This window comes from Mercenaria mercenaria, chromosome 1 (genome assembly GCF_021730395.1).
Source record: "Mercenaria mercenaria strain notata chromosome 1, MADL_Memer_1, whole genome shotgun sequence".
In the NCBI taxonomy this organism is placed as follows: Eukaryota; Metazoa; Mollusca; class Bivalvia; order Venerida; family Veneridae; genus Mercenaria; species Mercenaria mercenaria.
The window spans coordinates 106,848,468-106,863,784 of record NC_069361.1 but is presented as its reverse complement, the minus strand read 5'-3'; the positions used below and the strand labels follow the sequence as shown (position 1 = coordinate 106,863,784).

The 15,317-nt window shown below is 32.9% G+C and overlaps 1 protein-coding gene across 7 annotated transcripts in view; it reads right to left on the bottom strand.

Moving 5' to 3' along the window:
* Positions 1-1,631: 1,631 nt before the first annotated feature.
* The window catches only part of LOC123527502 (vasodilator-stimulated phosphoprotein-like), a 61,740-nt gene continuing 48,054 nt past the window's right edge, over positions 1,632-15,317 (bottom strand). For 4 of the 7 annotated variants that reach the window (XM_045306992.2, XM_053519923.1, XM_053519940.1 and 1 more), the window contains 2 exons: positions 11,983-12,131; positions 1,632-8,284 (listed from right to left, as the gene is read on the bottom strand). In XM_045306992.2, coding sequence (XP_045162927.2) covers positions 8,262-8,284; positions 11,983-12,131 — 172 coding nt within the window. In that variant the 3' untranslated portion in view covers positions 1,632-8,261. The other 3 variants (XM_053519930.1, XM_053519941.1, XM_053519954.1) reach the window with 2 other exon arrangements.

Sequence of the window (15,317 nt, the reverse complement as noted above, 5' to 3'; positions counted from 1 at the left end):
CTTCAATGGTCAGAATTTTTATAAGCCATTTTTGATTCACTGACCCTGTGATTTATCAGTACAATCCTAATCAACAGACAAAACATTAAACATAAACATAGCATAACATGTATCAGAATATCACACTGGGCTAAATCTTGCAAACTGACACCTATGGTGAAGTACCCCTTTACTCCATACAGATACAATAGTATTGATTATTGATACCCAATACACTCAGTTGCATTATCTGTACACTATCTCCATACAGGTTATTGGAGAAAAATGCAAAATTTATACCTGTGTTACTCAGATCAAAATTAGTTTATGAATACTTGTTTTAACCATTTAGCATCCAACATAATTTATTTTTAGAATTAAATTTCCTTTCTGATGGTATAATTTTCATAATTTTGTGATAAATATTTTTCACAATAGAAAGCTACAAACCTAAGACTTTAGAATATTATTATAATTTAGCTGTTTTATGCATGTGATACAACAGAAAAGAAATATTTTTACTGTTACAAATGCACAATTTTATTAATTGAAGGTAAATGAAAGACTAGAAAGGTCTGTATTAAGTGATTTTCAAAATAAGCAAACCCATTTAATTATAATCATTAAAATCTACACCCTACCAAACTTACAGAACTTCATAGATCATAAAATTAATTAATTACATAATGTTTTGATAAGAAGCACTGATCAAAGACACTTTCTATAAAATTTGTTGATCCACATCATAAATAATGATGCAAACAACACCCTAATTGCTTTGTTTTGACAGCTGTGCACAATAAACACACTTCCAAGGGGTCCAGGTCAATTAGCATAAATTCCATATGTTGACAAGTGATCTATGGATTTTAATGGTTGTTATGGTAACCACACCTTTTATTACACCAATCTTATGTCTCATTTTTACATAATTTGCCATAGTTGAATGATAGAATGCAAATAATAACTTGTTTTTGGGTCACCTATGTACTTTTCCATCCATCAATAGCTGTCCTAATATATATAAAGTCAGTGTGATTTTCAGAAAATGCCACCTGAATTAAAAGTGATAATTATCAATAAATTACAATTATAACCACAAGATTTTCTGAAACTGATCTTTTATTAACAGTTTAAACTTCACAAATATGCTTTTGTGGGCTTCATTGCCAATATATTTTATTGGTATTTTGCATTTAAACTATCAGTGTAGTAGAATGCGATAAAATGCGTATCTATGGAGTAATGCATAGATGCGTTAAAAGGAGTATCTATGGAGTAATGCATAGATGCGTTAAAATGCGTATCTATGGAGTAAAGGGGTACAATTTACTTTTTCAAGATGGTCAATAATGCTGGTGAACATAAACAGAAAGTACAGGCACCAATTTCACGAAAATACTCAAGTACATTATTGTATGTTAATTGACTAAAGTATGTTAATTTGCTTAAGTTTTTACTTTTCTTAAATTAACGTACTTAAGTCAATTAACAAACAAGTGTTTTCGTGAAATGGGGCAAGAAGTTGGCAGGTTTTTAATTTTTCTTTTTTATGTAATAGTTCTTTTCCTTTATACAGACTGGTCCTCAAACATTAAGGGAATCCCACAGCCCTCCGTCTTATTTATCATCCTGCATTACATATAAATCTAAAGATGTGCTCAAAAAGAGAATTCAGTTTCAGCTGGGGTTTTTTTAATCTGATATTATTTTAAAATTTGTATTCATCAGCATAAATAGATTCATATTTGAAATGGGAACTATAATCTCCAACTACTAGTCAGAAAACAAGGTTCATTTACAGATGTTTAGCTTATTTTGTAACAAGAGATCACAGAGTGATCTTGGCGCCCACCATTTAGCCATTTTTGAATGTTCCAAATTTCAAGACTAATATAAAAATCTCTCATATCAGAGATACACTAAAAATAAATACAAAAAAGTGTCTTACAGACACATGTGACGACAGAAAAATATATTTACTTTTTACATAGGACTTATAATAAGAAAGTTAGAAAAATGCCTAAAATATTGAAAATCTAAAAATAGAATTTCTAAAAAAAGACTAATTCTTGGAATTTAAAGGGAAGTAACTCAGTACAAAAGTTAACAAAAGAGATGACACCATTAATGAGTTATGTGCATTTTTTTTTTCTTATTACAGAAACAGAGAATGCACATATAATTATTTATTTTATAACTAATAATTAAACCCATACCCTAAACAAGAGAGATGACATCATTAATGAGTTATATGCAATTCTTATTTTTTTCTTATTATGGAAACAAAGAATGCACATAAAATTATATTATATCTAATAATTATACCCAGAAATTTCAGTACTAAACAAATTAATTATCAATCTACTAGGGTAGTCCATTCACTGCTGAGTTGTAATAGGAAAATAATGGACAACTTGAATCATTATCTCATTAGTGTCTGCAGACTTTATGACCCTTCTACAGGTAAGGCTATAAAAAACCAATTAACTACTTGGAGGGCCACTGGATATAAAATTATATTAGAAATCAAAATAAACAAAGGGCCATAACTCTAGTCTGATTTTTATGGGGACACAACTAGGGTACCAATACATCATTCTGACAAAGTTTGGTCAAATCCGCCCAGTAGTTTCTGAGGAGATGCGATAACGAGAAATTGTTAACGGACGGAATGACGGACGGACGGACGAACCACGGACACAGAGTGATTTGAATAGCCCACCATGTGAGGATGGTGGGCTAAATATGCCAATAACTATTTCTAACTCTTAAATATCATTTACAACATTCCTATTTACAAAATTAGTTTGGTTATTTAATATGCATATTAAGTTTTCAAATGATTCACTTAGAGATAAAAACTGTTTTTTAACACACGGCAATGTCAATTTAACCCAAAGTTGTTTTTTTTACATCCTGATATAAACTGATGTCAGTGACCTTTCTCTGCCAATATTACTTTTTCTACGAAAACAGTGTATTTAAAAGTCTAGGCAAAATAAAGCAACAAAACAAGTGACCAATGAATGGATTAGCTATTAACAAAGCTATGAAATAAATGAAAATATCTATACATAAATGCTAACAAAAGGAAAATGTATCTGTTTTCAACATGACATCATTTTTGCAGTAAGGAAAATTCTATAGCAGCTGCGATTTGAACTACCAAAGAAAAAAAAAACACTATAAAACCTTTTTAAAAGGTTGAACAAAATAGCAGCTAGTTATGTACAACTGAAACTGTATATGATATTTGTCAAGGATTCAACACAAAACTTATGTACTTTAATAGAAAGGAGAAAAAAAAAACTTCTTTGACTTTCTATTTTTGATAATGTTTTACTCATCATCAGTATTTTAATGATAACAAAGCTTGAATATAAAATTGTTGAGCATAGCTAGATAGAGGAAGTAAAATGATAGTGATATTTCACTAAAAACATCAAATATCCTAACACAAGTGTTAATCATCAAAAGGAAATTTCAAAAAATATGGATAACAATATTGTTGCTGTTCAGAAAGAAAAAAAAGAGTAGAATTTGATTTGTAGGGTTGTAGCCAAATAGGAAATAGCAATGAAAAGGGACCACATAGTTTGTATTTTACAGATTCTTAGAAACAAACTGTAACAGTTGCCTTGAAGTGCCTCAGCCGACATACTATTATTTTCACACAAGCAATGTGCCTCAGCTTAGCTATTGTTTTGGCATGCAACTGTGCAACATAATATGTGTATTATGGGTAAAATGACACAATGACAAAAATCCTTGTAGAGTTTTTGAAATTAGACATGAGCATTATGTTGAATCCTTAACAAGCCATACAGACCTTCAAACAAGTAGAATGAAGATGAAACAATCAAAAGGCATGTATGTTAATGTGAGGTAAACTATTACACATAATTATACACATGGTCATCCACATCTATGAATAGCTAAAATTTTCGACTGTTGCAAAATGGTTTCAAATGTAGGTTCTTTCATACAATTTTAAAGGCTTTTATAGCTTTACTGAGCAAGTTACCACTTCCATAAAACAAGAGCTGTCGGAGGGCAGCAACGCTCCACTATTCAACTGCCTTGTCAATTGAATGAATACAAAAGTCGAAAAAGGGGCATAATTTTGTAAAAATGCAAAACAGTGTTATGAAACCTGCACAGTGCTTATCAGCTAAGTTGAAAAAGGGGCATAATTTTGAAAAAAAAAAGCAAAGTAGAGTTATGGGACCTGCACAGTACATGTCAAATCATGACAGAGAACAAGTGTGTGAAGTTTCAATTCATTCCTATAAGTGGATACTGAGATACCAGCTTACATACAAAAACTTAACCAAACACTGTTAAGTGGAAAAAAGGGGCATAATTCTATGTATATTCGAGCTAATTACTTACAACTTCATGGACTTTTTTATGTCTAATTCTACATTATAAGCATATTTCTTGGTTCTGGCTTATGGTTAAAAGGGAAATGCCTTTACCCAGGGTGTAAGCAAGCTGGTATATGTGCATGTATAGAGAAAAAGATGCGTTTCATAATATAATTACACAGAAAAACTTGTGACCATGGCTGCTTGCAAGTCTTCACATGTATATAGTCGAAACTAAAGAACTCACTGCCATTTGTTCAATGTGACATAATTACATATTTTTCTGTAATAGCATGAAAAGAACAACTAATTGAGCTTTCCTAGTAAATAAAATTGCATCTGCTTTGGTTATCTGAAAGACTGAAAAACATCCCATGCCTGGACAGGCTACAAGACATCCCATGCCTAGACAGGCTACAAGACATCCCATGCCTGGACAGGCTACAAGACATCCCATGCCTGGACAGGCTACAAGAAATCACACCTGGACATGTTAAAGACAAATGGCTGTGTAGAAAATGGTAAAGAAAAAGAAAATATTAAACAGAATTCAAAAGAAAGTTGAGAAAGAAAATGTAGATAATAATACACATTTACTTTGAGAATATATACACTTAACAGAATGAAACAGAAATTATATCTCATTCAAATTCTTCTTTACTAGTCTGAACACCTTGAAATTATTATTATTGTTGGAGAATACTTTTGTGGATTTGCTAGTTGCATCAGCATGAAATTAAATGCCAGTAAACAAGGATGTGTCCAATCTGTGTTATCTTTAAATTATAGCAATGAATTCTTGTCCTAAGGAAACTGAATTCTTTTACGATTAATATTTTCATTGTTAACCACATACGAATTACCATTTTGTTTTAAAAAAAATCCAAGTTTTTTCTATCCCTATGTCAGCAAAACAAAATCTACACATACATAGAATTGCACATCTGTATAACAAGCACTTACATACCTAGAAATAAATGACTGAAAATGATAACTTTACCACAAATGATGTAAAAATAGTATGGCAATTCATGTAAGAGGATAAACATAAACAAAAAAGGTATAAAGAAAATGATATAATGAAAATTATACCATAGAAAATTGTAACAGTTCATTTTTAAAAAAGATAAACATACAAGTGAGCAAAAAACAAAAACTGACATTCAGTCGAAATCTTAAACTGCCAGTATTTGAAATAAATATAAGTCATACAACAGACTGTTATGTGACGTTAACGAAATGTACTCTCTATAGGATTTTTTAAAAAAAAATGACAATGCATCCATGAAGTCTATATTGTGTCCTTTTCTAAGGAGTACATTTCAAGCATCCATTCCCAGGAAGTATTTTGAGAAAGCTTCGTAAAAAAGACTGTTGCAGCTTGTTTTCTTTTTTATTGCAATTAGTTGTAACAGATTTCTATTACTGGTATATCCTGTCTCGCCGTGCACTTGTGAAGACTTTTTATTCTCATATCAAAATCATAGTCTTTGCCATCAGGGCTGTAACAGTATTTATATCTTATCATAAAAACCGTTAACTTGTAAATACTGCATATATTCTATTTTTAGCACATTTATTAGAGATCAAAAGTGATAGTAAACTAACAGAAACACAATATCTGAAAAACAAAGTACTCCATGCAATAAAGAATTGTATTACTATTTTATTTCTGTGTCAAAATATCATATAAAAAACAATTTAAATGCTAAAAACTCAATGGTTTTAAGTAATTGTACTAAGCTGAATAAATCATTCATTATTCTTTTCTTCTTGTGAATATTCAAAGTTGATTTTTCATAACTCAGAGGATACATTAAGCTCTTCAAACAGTTACACTATCAAAAGCACCCAAGTATTATTTCTAAAGAGAAAAACGTTTTAAAAGTACACTATGAAAGTTGCTAATTATAAAGGTCTGTAAATTACATGTAGCAATAATTATCTAAAAATGACACTGACTTTCCCAATAGAAGAACAAGAGCTGTCTGATGACAGCGCGCTCGACTATTCGAAGAATTGATTGAAGAATGGGGTCAAAATATTTCCACGGATATTCAGACAAAAGAAATAAATAGATTAGACAAACAATGTTCCTGTATTACTTTTGATGTCTTGCACCAAATGGCAATATATGAGCCAATTTCAAAGTCCAAAAAGGGCCATAATTCAGTCAAAATAGTTATGTACTCTTGCTACAGATGTAAATCATAATGATAAGCAAGTGTTCAAAGTTTAAAAGCCATATGTCAAATAGTTTTGACAAAACATGGACTTGTATGAAAACAGAACCAATTTCAAAGTCCAAAAAGGGCCATAATTCAGCCAAAATAGATGACAGAGTTAATATGTTCTCTTTCCTACAGATAGAGACTATTATACTAAACAAGTGATAAAAGTTTCAAAGCCATATGTCAAAGCTTTACAAAAAATATGAACTGGTACGAAAAACTTAACCAAGATTTCTAAGTCAAAAGGGGCCATATAATTCAGCCAAAATCCTTGATGGAGTTATGTACTCTTGCCTATAACTGGACATGGTGATGGTAAACAAGTGTTGAAAGTTTCAAAGCTTTATCTCAAAAGACTTTGTCAAAATATGAACTGGTACGAAAAACTTAACCATGATTTCTAAGTCGAAAGGGGCCATAATTCAGCCAAAATCTTTGATGGAGTTATGTGCTCTTGCCTATAACTGGACATGGTGATGGTAAACAAGTGTTGAAAGTTTCAAAGCTTTATCTCAAAAGACTTTGTCAAAATATGAACTGGTACGAAATATTAACCCAGATTTCTAAGTCAAAAGGGGCCATAATTCAGCCAAAATCCTTGATGGAGTTATGTGCTCTTGCCTATAACTGGACATGGTGATGGTAAACAAGTGTTGAAAGTTTCAAAGCTTTATCTTAAAAGACTTTGTCAAAATATGAACTGGTACGAAAAACTTAACCATGATTTCTAAGTCGAAAGGGGCCATAATTCAGCCAAAATCCTTGATGGAGTTATCTACTCTTGCCTATAACTGGACATGGTGATGGTAAACAAGTGTTGAAAGTTTAAAAGCTTTATCTCAAAAGACTTTGTCAAAATATGAACTGGTACGAAAAACTTAACCATGATTTCTAAGTCAAAAGGGGCCATAATTCAGCCAAAATCCTTGATGGAGTTATGTGCTCTTGCCTATAACTGGCCATGATGATGGTAAACAAGTGTTGAAAGTTTCAAAGCTTTATCTCAAAAGACTTTGTCAAAATGTGGACTGGTACGAAAAACTTAACCAAGGTGTGACGCCGACGCCGACGCCGTGGTGAGTAGGATAGCTCTACTTATTCTTCGAATAGTCGAGCTAAAAACCTATCGCAATTTGTGATTATGCTATATATCATATTTGGTCAACATTAAATAATTTCATTATGAAATTAATGACTTTCATTTATTTACAACAGATAATGTTTAATGTCTAATTTATAATTTTAGGTTTTAATTTGAAAAATCACTACATAATAAAGGCCCTCAATGCTTTCTCAATATCAATCTTAATGTAGCAACTATTCAAGGTAACTAAAAACTTGGTGCATAAAAAAATGAGCAAAAATAAAGTGCACATAACTCATGCACACAAAATAATTTACATAATCATCTTATATTAAATAATATATTTTAATACTTTGCACCAGTTAACATCAGCTTCTGATATGATATAATTCTGATTGGCTAAAAAGAAAGCAATCTGTAATTTGATTGGTGAATTTTGAATTTCACCATCATTTGGAAGACTTCTGATCTCTTTGTTCAAACTGCACTGTGTAGAAAAGATCTCAGCTGCACAGTCAGTATCTTCCAAGGATAAACATGTTCCCATGTGAAATGCTACAATCATGTGGAAGTCTATCGTACTATTCTTAAAGATTCCTATCTCGCAGAGTCTCGTATTGCTGAAAAAAGTGAAAAGTAAAGTTAGTCAGGTGAAGGAGTAATGAATTAGGATCAGTCAATACTACATTTCTAATGATAATATTGCTGTTGCTTGACGAATGTTAATATTGCTGTTGCTCGACTATGAAGGCTTTGTAATAAGAGCTGTCTGTAAAACACATATACCCTGATGATTCGTGTAAAATTTTCTCTATTAAGTATGCTTGATCTTATCAGGGTCATTTACTGAAAACAGACTATCATACTAAGTTTAATAGAAATAGGCCTAAGCCTTTAACAGTTAAATATCATAAACCATTAAGAGTCACAAGGTCACAATGACCTTGACCTTTAACCACTTAACCCCTAATACAACATGAGTTGTCTTTTTACCACTGGCTTTCATACTAGGTATCCCCCAGATTTCTGAAGCTATTGATTAGAAATAAATTTTAGTATGATAGTTACTGTGACTTTCACTTTTGACTTACTGCCCTTCAAAGAATAGGGGTTTCATATTGATGACCTTGACATTTGAACTTCTGATCCCCAAAACCAAAGATAAATATCATATGAGGTTTGACAGTCCAAGACCACAGCATTCTTTCAGTTATTAACCCAAAACCATTTTCAGTCTTAGGGTAACTGTGACCTTGGCCTTTGATCAACATAACCCTTATACAAACAAGAGCTGTCTGCTGACAGCGCGCTTGACTATTCCAAGCATTGATAGAAGTATAGGGTCAAAATATTACCCGAGATTTTCAGACAAAAGAAAAGGAACAGATAACAAACAATGTACCTGCATTTGTGGATTTGGTTGGGTCTTGCACTATATGGCAATGTGTGACCATGTTGGTAAGCAAGTGTTCAAAGTTTGAAAGCCATATATCAAACAGCTAATAGACAAAATATTGAATGGTATGCAAAAACTAACTAATTTCTTTGTCCAAACAAGGGCCATAACTGAGCTAAAGTCCTTGTCCTAGGTAAGTAGACTATGAAGGTAAAAATGTGGTCAAAGTTTCAAAGTCATATGACAAATACTTAGGCAAAATACACACTAGTACGAAAAACTTAACAGATTCCAAGCTAAAAAGGGCCATAATTAAGCCAAAATAGTTGACAGAGTTATGTACTTTTGCCTACAGATGGGAACTATGATGATAAACAAGTGTTAAAAATTTCAAAGCCACAGGTCAAATAGCTTAAACAAAAAGTTGAGTTATATGAAAACTGAACCAATTTCCAAGTCCAAATAGGGCCATAATTAAGCCAAAATAGTTGACAGAGTTATGTACTCTTACCTACAGATGGAAATCAAGATGATAACCAAGTGTTCAAAGTTTCAAAGCAATATGTCAAATAGTTTTGACAAAACATGGACTTGTACGAAAACTGAACAAATTTCAAAGTCCAAAAAGGGCCATAATTCAGCCAAAATAGTTGACAGAGTTATGTACTCTTGCCTACAAATATAAATCATGATGATAAACAATTGTTCAAACTTTCAAAGCCACATGTCAAATAGTTTTGACAAAACATGGACTTGTACAAAAATTGTACCAATTTCCAAGTCCAAAAAGGGCCATAATTCTGCCAAAATACTTGACAGAGTTATGTTCTCTTGCCTACAGATAGAGACTGTTATAATAAACAAGTGATAAAAGTTTCAAAGCCATATGTCAAACACTTTACACAAAATGTGACCTGGTACGAAAAACTTAACTAAGTTTTCTAAGTTAAAAGGGGCCATATTTCAGCAAAATCCTCGATGGAGTTATGCACACTTGCCTAAAACTGGACATGGTGATGGTAAACAAGTGTTGAAAGTTTCAAAGCTTTATCTCAAAAGACTTAGTCAAAAAGTGGACTGGTATGAAAAACTTAACCAAGGTGTGACGCCGATGCCGATGCCGTGGTGAGTTGGATAGCTCTACTTTTTCTTCGAATAGTCAAGCTAAAAATGTCATTTACTCACTACAGTCAAAAATCCTATAAGTTTGAGCTCTGTAAGCCCAAGCCTTTTCAAGCTATTGAACAGAAGCTGTTTTCAGCTTTAATATTGGCCTTTCAACTGTTGACCACCGAAATGATCAGATTCTACTGACCACACTTAATCATCCCTTGATGCTTGATGAGTGTAGGCTAGTCTGTGTTCAGACCCCATGTTTTGTTCACAGGAGGTAACTCCTGAGGCTATTCAAATTTTTTATAATTATGTCCCTTTTCTTCTCAAAACATTGGATAATCAGAGCCAAGAAAGACTGGTCAAAATACATGAGAAAAATTTAAAAAGATAAAATAAAAATGATTATCTAGTCTGTAGCCAGACTAAGTGTAGGCAACAGTGTTCTCTACTTATTGATTGGAAACCAAGTTACCTGCTGACAACCTTCAAAAGGGTTATCTTAGTAGCAATCTCACTGTTCTTTAAGCTCTTTTTCTAGCCACAATCAGAAACTTTGTCCATATACTAGTATGTTATCAAAGTCAAAGCAGAATTTTGCACTTGAAAACTTTCTAACCCAGCATTTACTTGTAAAGGAAGAGCCCAATTTGTTATTATTTCTATCAAACTAGGACACCTGACTTAGAACAGTGTATGTCACCATGACATTGTGTTAATCACTTAAAGAAGTTTATTATATTTCATTATTTCTTTTAAAACAAGAGCACCGCCTTGCGGATGCTGACGCTCATCTGATTTTTTTTGTGTAATAGAAATATTGTCCTACCCATGATTTTCTAAGTCTAAAAAGGGCCATCATTCTTGCAAAAAGCAGGATAGAGTTATGTTTCTTGATGTACAGTGTCCACTTATGATGGTGAAAAACTGTTGCAAGTTTTAAAGCAATAGCTTTAATAGTTTATGAGAAAAGTTGACTTAAACATAATACTCAACCAAGAAAATGATTTTCTAAGTCCAAAAGGGGCAATAATTATTGCAAAAAGCAGGATGGAGTTATGTTGCTTGCTGTACAGGGTCAGCTTATGATGGTGAACAAGTGTTGCAAGTTTCAAAGCAATAGCTTTGATAGTTTAAGAGAAAAAGTTGACCTAAACATAAAACTTAACCAAGAAATCTGATATTTTCTAAGTCAAAAAGGGGCCATAAATCTTGCAAAAAGCAGGACGGAGTTATGTTTCTTGCTATACAGGGTCAACTTATGATGGTAAACAAGTGTTGCAAGTTTTAAAGCAATAGCTTTGATAGTTTAGGATAAAAGCTGACCTAAACATAAAACTTAACCAAGAAAACTGATTTTCTAAGTCCAAAAGGGGCAATAAATCTTGCAAAAAGCAAGATGGAGTTATGATTCTTGACGTACAGGGTCTGCTTATGATGGTGAACAAGTATTCCAAGTTTCAAAGCAATAGCTTTGATAGTTTAGGAGAAAAGTTGACCTAAACATAAAACTTAACCAAGAAATCTGATATTTTCAAAGTACAAAAGGGGCCATAAATCTTGCAAAAAGCAAGATGGAGTTATGTTTCTTGCTATACAGGGTCAGCTTATGATGGTGAACAAGTATTCCAAGTTTCAAAGCAATAGCTTTGATAGTTTAGGAGAAAAGCTGACCTAAACATAAAACTTAACCAGGCAACGCCGACGCAGACGCCGACGCCGACGCCGACGCCGACGCCGACAACCGCTCAAGTGATGACAATAACTCATCATTTTTTTTCAAAAAATCAGATGAGCTAAAAATCATACCTTCTAATAATTCTTGTTTCATTTTATTCATTTCTTTCCTCATTTCTGTCAGTATTTCTTGTTTTAAAGCTTCTAAGTCACTGTTACTGATTGCACTGGCCTCTGTAGTTCCTCCTATATGTTCTTGTCCAGTTAGAGATGGATTACGCCTGTAATTGAGAGACGGCATACGTCAGTGCATCAAGAACAGCTTACAGCAGAAAACATGACAAACTAAACTTTGCAAAAATCTCTTATTTAGATGTTTGCCTTAATTGAATGCACATGTACTAAGTATTCAAATATCAGCTGCAGCTGTGAAATATTTTATTTAAGAATATATGTTCAAGTAATCCAAGCACCTTTAAGTTTACTGTAACATCTTAAAAATCACATAAATATTTGCAATTCAGGTGTGATACAAAGATATAATATGCCATTTCTTTATTTAAATAAAGCTGAAAAGCCTTAATAAGTTTGCAAAGCTAATACATTTCTAAAGCTTTCCAAAGGCTGCTGTGGTATCAATATTTTGTAAATAGGAAGAGAAATAGCAAAATTCCTGTACTTGTAAATGGTATGCAAAGAAGTTAAAATATTCCAAATAAATATCAAATCAACACCTACTCCTATTTCCTCCTTTAAATACCAACACCATTAAACATGCAAGGCTAAAGCCAATGCCAATGTATGGTGCTTTAACCCTTACCATGCTGGACACAATTGGTTCGGCCTTTGTAACCAGTGTAGATCATGATCAGCCTGCACATCTGTGCAGTCTTATCATGATCTGCACAGTTTGCTCTTCAGCCAGTATTTTTTTGGTATGCACCCTTTTTAACAGTTAATGGTACTGTCCAAATTGAAAGATGGACAAGTTCATTATAGAAATTTAGCAGGGTAAAGGTTAAGGTAGCGGACAGTTTATGACAGTGGGAAATTTTCATTGGATTATGTATTCTCCTAATGAGAGATTGGATTTTCCACTGGTACTGAAAGCCATGTGCTCATATGAGCTTTATATAATGTTAGAGAATGTCAAAACGCCATCTGAGAAAATGAAATTACATGTAAACTTCTTATCACCGTTACTACTTCATGATCTTAATCATATTAACAGCATGCTTTCATCTTTTACTCTCAAAATCTGAGTATAAAAATAATTCAAGGCTTACTTCTCTTCAACAACCTGCATGCTACACACAGGAAAAACAACAGAGGTAAAATCACTGTGTCTATTGCACATGCTTCCCCCTAAAAGGAACAGTCTGTTGATACCTGACAGGTCTGCGCATTTTACAGTACAGCACAGAACCCATGTCTTGTTGACACTGTTGTGTTATTTAACTTTAAGGTAGTTCTGCACATCTGATAAACCAGAAGTAATGGAGTAACATCATTTATCCGGAAAACTTGTGTGAGGTCCTAATTTTCCAAATCAGCCTAGCAAAAAATCAAGCACACGATCCCCATCTTTTTTATGTGCTGAATTTTCTAAGTATATTCTGAGGTTTTGAAAAATCAAAGTTAAATCAAATTCTACATTAAAGAAAAAATTTTGATCTGAACGTGCAGAACTACCTTAACTTAAATATTTTTAACAAAAGGCCATATTAATGCTTAGGATAATGATCCCTTTGAAAATTTCCTTTTTTATGTACATGTACACATCATGGAAGGCTATCTCGGAAAGTTTCTACAATATACAAATTTTACTCTATAACCTGTCATGAGTTTTACATAATTATACATATTATGCACTGACCGACAAGGACAAATCTATATCACCTTGCAGGGTACAAAGGTACAGGGGCATTTTAGATCCTTAAAGCAATACAATTTGTTAGTATCCTGCACGAAGAGTAGGAAAGTGCTTATTGCATTTGTGTGAAAGGGTACATGAACAAACAATATTTTCACGCTACTTCAGTTACTGCACACCATCTATACCTGTGAAGGGCTGGTGAACTGTGAATAAAAAATACAACAATAACTCTTGCAGTAATTGAATAAAACTGGTGCCAATTCTTAAATTGTGGGAAACATTGAGTTTCTCAAGTTCTTAAAATAATTTTACCCACAGGCTAACATGAATTTTTCAGTTCATTAGTTTAAACAATTACATCTCATCAGTTTTTAAATTTAATCAGCATTCATAAATAAAAGAAAGGCATTAATTGTCATAATATCAATAAAATTGTTTCTATTGAAAAGCAGATGCAAATATTCACATGCTGAGTAGTCAAGACTGCTTGATCTTACCTGTTGGAAAAATCAATTTTCTTTTAATTGAAAGTCTTTTCAATGTTATCACACTTTTACTTGCACCATGAGACAAAATTACAAGGGAAAATGTTGTGACTTCACAATGTTTATGTTTATTTTTTGATCTTTTAAGAATATAGAGTATATCTAAAGCTTTATTTAAGTATATTGTTGACAACTGACAGAAACTTCCTTGAACTATTACTCCTGTCCATACCCGCTAAACTCACTGAAAACATCTTTCACTGACATCTGATTCACAGAGTGTAACATTACAACATTTCCTGGAAAAGTCATAAAATGTCTAGTCTCTTATTTCCTTGCAAATAAATATTTATGTTTTTTTCAGTTTAATTATACACACTTTTAAAGGGATAACTAATGTTGAAAATACATGAAAGTCTAAAGGAAAATTCATAAAAGCTGTAAATAACACAACAAAAAATGTCAGCAGAGTAATTTTCCTAAATACTGTACATGCAATGCGTATTTGTTTTTTGCTTCCCTAATTCAGTATTTAATATATTAACTAGACGATGCTTTTTAGAAAAGCGCATATCTCCCCCAATGCATAGTCATATAGGCAAGAAGTCAATAGGAGAGAGGAGCAAAAGTCAAAGAGACACTGATGGTTGGCTGCAATAGGGATCATGTTGGCTACAATAGGGATCATGTACTTGGCATGTCCAATCATCCCACTCAAGTTATTGATTGCAAACGGTTTTCCATGTTCAGCTTCCTGTGACCTAGACCTTTAACAGAGTGACCCCAAAATCTTTAGGAGTCATCTACTCTGCATGACCAATCATCCTATGAAGTTTCAATGTTCCAGCTAAAGTGATTCTCAAGTTATTGATCGGAAATGGTTTTCCATGTTCAGGCCCTGTGACCTTGACCTTTGATGGAGTGACCCCAAAACAATAGGGGTCATCTACTCCATAAGCCTGCCAACCTATGAAGTTTGAAGGTTCCAGGTCAAATGGTTCTCCAGTTATTGATCAGAAATGAAGTGTGACGAAAGAACGAATGGACAGGGCAAAAACAATATGTCTCCCCCAGAGACAAAACAATAAAATACAAACTCCTGATCA